Below are 7,840 nucleotides of genomic sequence, written 5' to 3'. Positions count from 1 at the left end.
AATGGTTTCCTTTGCTGATGCCTTTACCTCTGACTTACTTCTCTCCTAGGTAAAAGGGGAAGCGTCGTTCTTAATGTTCTTTTATGTTTAGTAGGAATCGTTGTTCTTGCTCCTGCTCATCTTGTTGCTATGGGTTTGGAGTGCAAGCCACCCTGGATGTCTGGCCCTAGGGTCTATGGGGAAGAATGACGGATAAGACTGTGGAGCCATCGGGGCTTCCCTGGTGGCACAGTGTTTGAGAGTCCGCCTGCCGATGCAGGGGACACGGGTTCGTGCCCCGGTCTGGGAGGATCCTACATGCCGTGTAGCGGCTGGGCCCGTGAGCCATGGCCGCTGAGCCTGCACGGCTGGAGCCTGTGCTCCGCAACAGGAGAGGCCACAACAGTGAGAGGCCCACGTATCGCAAAAAAAAAAAAAAAAAAAAAAAAAAAAAAAAAAGATTGTGGAACCATCAAGTTGTTGGAGGTGGAGTGTACGGCTGTTGTCATAATTGGTGCCATCTTGGGCTCATCCAGTTCCTCCTGTCCTTCCACTGACCCTATCCAGGACTGTAGTACATGGGAAATCGCTTCTCTGTCATCAAGGGCTTGGTAGTAAATAGATATTGGTTAATGACCATTAGGTCCAGGTGGCCTCTGTGCTCTGTTCGCCTCCAGTAATGAAGACCTTCACTGACATATTCCTGGCAAACCATGAAACAAGTTACTAATTCATAAATCTTGACTTAGGAATGTACTTCCTTTTTCCAAGCATCTACCCCCATACTGTAGGTTAACTATAAAATTGTCCCAACAGCCCCTCGGCGGTGCAGAGAGCAGCTGCTGCGAATGCTTCTGGATCCTTGTCTACCTAATCCTATTCAGCAAGTGAATTATCCTGTAATAAATGGATCCATTGATTATGTGGAGCTGTCTGCCTCATTTTTGGGTCTCAAGGTAACTTCTGAGTCATGTGGACACTTTTCATTCCCTCTGTCATCCAACAGCTAGCAAGTTTCCAGGCATTTTCTTTTTTGTTTTTTTAATTTATTTATTTTATTTATTTTTATTTTTGGCTGTGTTGGGTCTTCGTTGCTGCGCACAGGCTTTCTCTAGCTGCAGCGAGCGGGGGCCACTCTTCATTGTGGTGCACAGGCTTCTCATCGCGGTGGCTTCTCTTGTTGTGGAACATGGGTTCTAGGCACGCAGGCTTCAGTAGTTGTGGCTCGCAGGCTCTAGAGTGCAGGCTCAGTAGTTGTGGCGCATGGGCTTAGTGGCTCCCCAGCATGTAGCATCTTCCCGGACCAGGGCTCGAACCCGTGTCCCCTGCATTGGCAGGCGGATTCTTAACCACTGCACCACCAGGAATCCCTCCAGGCGTTTTCTTCTTACTCATTTTCTACTCCATGTTCAAACTCAGCCCTGTGGGATGGAAGGACAGTGATCAGAGCACAGCAACAATCCCCAAAGTCACATTTTCCAGAAAATTCTATCCCCCCACACAAATGCTCAGATAGTTACTGAGCTGAGGGATCCAGAATATATACTTATAACACTCATATTTGTGGTGAAATGAAATGGTTAAACAGTAACATCCCTGACCAGTGCAAGTAAACATTTTATGGTGTAATACAGGAAGAGTCATGAAGACATATTTCTGTCCTGTTTTGAGACAGCTGACCTTCCCATTAAAAGGCAAGTAGCTGCTCTGTGGCAGGAAGTGGGGAGAGGGCTGTGAGCCTCAGGACTCTGTCACTAAGAGGGACAGGTCACTGAGGGCTAATAAGCAGCCAGTCGTGGACAGACTTAACACTGCAAACCTCCTCACAGTCATTCTGGAGTTGATACTTAAAAGTGAACTTAGAATAATGTTGCAGTTGAGAATTTCTGCCCTCAGCATAGACTGGGGTGAGACAAGAAGGTGGAGGAGCCACCAGGAGAGGCTCAGCTTACTTAAAGTATTTTGGGAAAGAGAAGAGAGGAATCTAGACCAGACCAAACACCCCTTCCTCTTAGCTGTGTCTATCAGAAGGTTTCCACCTCAGAACCGCAGGGTATAACTTTGTAGCTTGTTATAAATAATTACTATATGCCCAAGTTAACTGTTTAGCAACCCAAGTAAAGTTACATGTCACAAGTTTTTTTGGTTTCTTTGGTTTTCTTTCTTTTTTTTTTTTTTGGCTGCACCACACAGCTTTTGGGATCTCAGTTCCCTGACCAGGGATTGAACCCGGGCCCTCAGCAATGAAGGTGTGGAGTTCTAACCACTAGACGGCCACATATCACAAGTTTTAATCATTTTCCACAGTTTCTTTTCTTGTCGGCTTAACGATTTCTGGACTGAGTGGGTCGTCTCTGCATTTAGCAATCGAGATTCTAAATGACTGGTAATGAATAAAAACAAGGAAGCAGTCTTCTTTACAAAATATCGCTCCAGCTTTATTTCTCTCTGGCAAGATGCAGTCTCTTGTTATCTCCAATACTCCTGCTTATACTCTCTAAATTGTTTCTTGTTGCCCCATGAGAACTGGCTCTAAACCTCTACTCCATGACATCAGAAAGCAACCACCCAGGACAGTGCTTCACTTTGTGACAGCAGGAGACACTGAATATAAAATAGCAGGTCATTCTGGCCGTGACCAGTCAGACCACCATGGAGCTATCTTTTTCACAAGAAGTGGTGTAACTCTGGAATTTCATCAGTGAGTGTGGTCACGTACAGAACTTTGATAATGAGTCCCTGACTTGACCTAGTGCAGTGCGAGTTGGCTGAGTCTCTTCTCCACTATTGATCAGTTCAGGACTGTGCTGGGAGTGATCGTGCAGGTAGGCCTTTGATTGCTCCATGCCCTTTGGCTGCCCGTTAGTGGGTCAAGGCCTTGCTCATCACCTTCTGTCAGGTAAAGGAGTCAAAGACAGAGGAAGAGAGAAAGCCAAAACTCTAATCTAGCAAAAGCCTTGATGGTATTGGTGTCTACAGTGGTATTGAAAGGGGATTTTTTTTTAATGGCATAAGGATTTCAATTACTCCTTCATGCTTGTTCTCTCGATTCCCTTGAATGATGTAGAAATCAAAGCATATGATTTATTAACAATGAAAAAGAACCACAATACTAGAATTATTTTTGCAAAAGATTAAAGACTAGCATTCACAGGGTTTGATTACAAGAACCTCACTGGGTGACTTTCTTGAAATGTCTTCCTCCCTTGTCTTTCAGGACTGATTCCCTCTTGCTTCTATTCCATGCCGGGCTAATAATATACTCAGTGCAGAGCTTAGCACTTTGATTTGTGCCCTGGTCTTAATGTATAAAAGGTGACTGAGTGATGACACGAAGAGGCCAGCGCCACTGAAAGAAAAGTTCATTGTGACTCACAGTTAGTTCCCCTAGAAATGAGAGGCAGACGTGTTACACGGCCACACGAAGAGGCACCAAAATTGTTCAGAAGCAGGAACCAGGGGAAAGCATAGGCGGCCACAGCATTCATTGCAGTTTCTATGAGAAAGGCAAGGCAGGGCACAGTAGACGTTTTAGGATTGGCTACTTTGAACAATTCCAGCAGGCTTTAGAGGCATAGGGACTGTATTTGTCTGGTACTTGTCTCAGGTTGATTTAGGGCAAGGGAGGTATTGGCTTGGTGTATGAAATCTAGATAAAGGAGCCTGTTGGCGATATGGACTTGAGATTGGCAGGTTTGTGTATAAAAGTCTGGCTCACCAACAAGTTGTTTATAATCTCTAGGAATTAACTAGCTCTGGGAGTGGCAGTCCCTCCCCAGCTAGTAAGGTCCCCCAAAGATGTCCAAGCACCATCAACTATTGAAAATTAAAAACATAATTAATACATGTTTCATTTCAGAATTAACTATTTATGTGACTCTCTCCTCAGTTAGACTGGACCTCCTTGGGACAAACAACTATGCCTTGTTTTCTATTGAATCCCAAGCACTTAGCGTAGAGCTTGACACATAGCTTAATAAATATAGAAAGAACAAACGAATGTTAACTATAATAATAGTCATTCATAATTATTAGATGGTTACTGTATGCCAGCACTGTGTAAAAGCCTTATAAATTTTATCTCCTTTAATTCTCACAGCAGCCAATTAGATAGATGTGTTAGTTTTTTATTGCTGCTGGCACAAAAGGCCACAAACTTAGTGGCCTAAAACAACATAAATTTATGATCTTACAGTTCTGTATGCCAGAAATCGGACATGTGTGTCACTGGGCTAAAATCAAGGTGTCAGTGGGGCTGTTTCTTTTAGGAAGTTCTAGGGGAGAAGCTATTTGCCGCCTGTTCCAGTTTCTAGAGGCTGCCCACAATCCTTGATTAATGGCCCCCTCCCATCTTCAAAGCCAACAATGGCAGGCTGAGTCTTCCTTACATTGCATCACTCTGACCTCTTTTGCCTCCTCTGGAAAATCTCCTTATCTCAAGGTTAGTTGATTAGCTAAATTTAATTCCATCTACAACCTTAATTCACCATTGCCATATACAATGATAACATACTCACAAGTTCCAGGGATTAGGATGTGGACATCTTTCTGGGGGCTGTTATTTTCCCTACAAGATATCACTATTAAAAAACACACAAAATTCAATTGAGTAAATTTTTTTTTTTTTTCGGTACGCAGGCCTCTCACTGTTGTGGCCTCTCCCGTTGCGGAGCACAGGCTCCGGACGCGCAGGCTCAGCGGCCATGGCTCAGGGGCGCAGCTGCTCCACGGCATGTGGGATCTTCCCAGACCGGGGCACGAACGCGTGTCCCTTGCATCGGCAGGCGGACTCTCAACCACTGCGCCACCAGGGAAGCCCCTGAGTAAATTTTGAAGATCTCATTGGCTTTATTCAGTGATTCGTGAATAGGGCAGCATCGCATCTAGCAAATGCCAAGGAAAGAAAGGAGTGCCAAGGAGCTGTGCCAGATGAAAGACTTTTATAGGCAAAAGGGAGTGGAACAATGACGTGATACTAGCAAAGAGAGGATTGTCGTAGTAAGGTCCTCTTCCTTTCGGAGATGGCAGGAGTCTATCAGATAGACAACCTCACTAGTACTGACCAAGTAATTCCAGATTGACTGGTTTAAAGTTCCATTCCTGGGAGAAGCCAAAACTGTAATTTTAAGTATTCAATCCCCGTTTGGTGACATGGGGCTTAGCATATGTGAGTCAGTTTGGGGCCCATTCTCCCTCTCTTTTTTTTAAACAAACACCACGGATATCTTCATTTTACAGATAACAAGACTATGGATGAGAGACATTTTATATCTTGTCCAAAATGCCCCAGCTTGCGAGTGGGTGGCTGGAATACAGTTACAGGCTTGCCTCCTAGAGATACACTGTGGCCTGAGGGCATTAGAGCATGGCTCCACACCGTGGTAGGCAGGCCCTCCAGGTTTCTCCACCCTTTGGAAGAATGATGTCCAGGCTTTGGTTGGCAGCTGACGGATTCAGAACCTTCTTTTTGTCAGTTTACATAAAGATGACCAGGTTTAGAGGGCTAATTGATTATTTTTAAAATTTATTTATTTTGTTTATTTATTTTTGGCTGCGTTGGGTCTTTGTTCTGTGGTTTCTCTTGTTGCGGAGCACGGGTTCTAGACGCGTGGGCTTCAGTAATTGTGGCACACAGGCTCAGTAGTTGTAGCACGTGGGCTCAGTAGTTGTGGCTCGCGGGCTCTAGAGCATAGGCTCAGTAGTTGTGGCACATGGGCTTAGTTGCTCCGTGGCCGGACCAGGGCTCGAACCCGTGTCCCCTGCATTAGCAGGTGGATTCTTAACTGCTGTGCCACCAGGGAAGCCCTGGCTAGTTGATTTTAAACAAACTTGGAGAATAAATCAATATAATAATTTATTCATCAAAAAGAAAAGGAAGATGGGCTTATACTATTGGCCTCTTAAAAACTTTGTTTATAGACTTAGAAAATATTTTGGAACAAAGCAGTCTTGGTAAGTATAGAATTTGAGCAGAGCAGAGGAGTGTATTTTCTTTTTCTTTTTCTTTTACTTTTTCTTTTTTTTGGCCGCGTCACGCGGCTTGGGGGATCTTAGTTCCCTGACCAGTGATCGAACCCGTGCCCATGGCAGTGAAAGTGCCGAGTCTTAACTACTGGACTGCCAGGGAATTCCCAAGTGCATTTTCTTAAAGCATATTCCTTTAGTTTTTTTAATTTTTTAATTTTTTGTACTAACAGTATTTCTGTTTAGATAATGGGTACTCATCGTTAGAATAGAGCACCTTCCAATAGTCGTGCAGGAGACACATCCCACTGATGCAGCCTTAGTCTTTGACTCTTCCCTGTTAAGAATGCATGCAGATGCCTACCCTTCCACTCAACTCCATTCACAAAGTCACATTTCACATATCCATTAAATCAGGGTTTATTTTAATAGACTATCTTCCTGTCTGTCTCTGAATCCCAAAGTCTAGGATTGTGTTTTTAAATAAATGAATGAGTGGATGAATTAGGCATTATTCTTGGTGAGATTTGGGCACCATCTTTTGCAGTTTCTTAAAGAATACTCTAGTTTTATCAGTAACACTTTTTAAAAACTCAGACTTGGATGTTTCTTGGGGTGGATGCGGGTGGTAGTTGCATCTTTTATAGGTTCTGATTAGTTTGAAAATCAAAGAATGAAATAGTATTGTTAATTTTGTCCCATGTTACAATAGCATTATTATTATATTGATTTTTAAAAAGTCTTCTTCTGGAGACACATATTGGAGTATTTTGGGGTAAAATGATATGATGTCAGGGATATGCTTGATAATACTCCAGGTATTATGCATTACTTGTGAAATTCAGAGGTGAAAAGTGAAAAGAATGAAAAGTCTGATTTTTGTTTCAATTTTCATGTTGAACTCTTTTGTTTAACCAATTCCTGCTTTCAAATATTCTTACTAATTATCTAAGGCAGAGGCTTGTTAGCCAACCCACAAGATATTTCTAATTCCTTCTCCCTGTTATTTCTACTATAGAGGCTACAAACCTTGTTTCCAGCCTTCCTTGCAATTAGGAGTAGCCAGATAATATTTATGACCAATGAGACATAAGCAGAAGTTGGCTGGGTCTCCTTAGAAGATTTTTTGCTTTCTTGATAAAATGAAAAGATGTGGTTGGTGCTACTCCTTTTTTCTACTTCTCTGCCTTCAACCTGAAGTAATATTTGGAGCCACAGGAACCATCTTGCAACCATGAGGCAACAGTCATGAGGAAAAGGCCAAGGGCATTAGAGACACTGGCCCTCATATCATCAAGTTGCTGAATCAACCCAGCAGCCACCTATCTCCTAAATTTTTTTTAAAATTTGAGACAAACACCATTGATAATTCCCTTTTAGCTGGGTTTTCTGTTAGCAGAAGGCATCCCAACTGTTAATATTGCTAGATGCAAGGACAGGACATGAGTCCTTATTTTTGGTTCTGGAAAACTGGAGCTTATACATTCTGAAAACTGAAGTCTTCCAATCCTAAGGCACAGTAGAGTATATGGATTTGCATTTAAATACTGATTCATACACTTACCCATGATATGAGGATTTCATTTTTCAAATATTTGCAAATGTCCTAGTTTAGGGTAAAATCTTGGATGGTGTGTTTTTTTTCTAACCAAGCCAGACTTCTGTTTATACCTGCTCCTTTTGTCCCTCTCGCCCACCCCCATTGCCATTTGTTAAAAGCCTGGTTATACTCCATAGACTCTACTCCAAGAACACAGTCTACAGAAAGAGGAAGCAGCTCAAAGATTAAATTTGCCAAGAAAACTTTTATTTCAAGCTAGTTTTCCTGGCACATTGCCATGAAAGTCTTTAGACAGCCCCTCCTACACTCCTTCATCCCTGAAGTTTTTCTTCTTCA

The 7,840-nt window shown here is 42.9% G+C and overlaps 1 protein-coding gene across 1 annotated transcript in view; it reads right to left on the bottom strand.

The window, feature by feature from the left end:
- Positions 1-538: 538 nt before the first annotated feature.
- The window catches only part of LOC132490567 (ceruloplasmin-like), a 29,634-nt gene continuing 22,332 nt past the window's right edge, over positions 539-7,840 (bottom strand). Inside the window, 1 exon segment of the mRNA XM_060098889.1 lies at positions 539-682. Within this exon segment, the coding sequence (XP_059954872.1) occupies positions 539-682 (144 nt within the window).

This window comes from Mesoplodon densirostris, chromosome 5 (genome assembly GCF_025265405.1).
Source record: "Mesoplodon densirostris isolate mMesDen1 chromosome 5, mMesDen1 primary haplotype, whole genome shotgun sequence".
Classification (NCBI taxonomy): Eukaryota; Metazoa; Chordata; class Mammalia; order Artiodactyla; family Ziphiidae; genus Mesoplodon; species Mesoplodon densirostris.
Note: the sequence above shows the minus strand (reverse complement) of the source record. Positions and strands in the feature narration are given on the sequence as shown.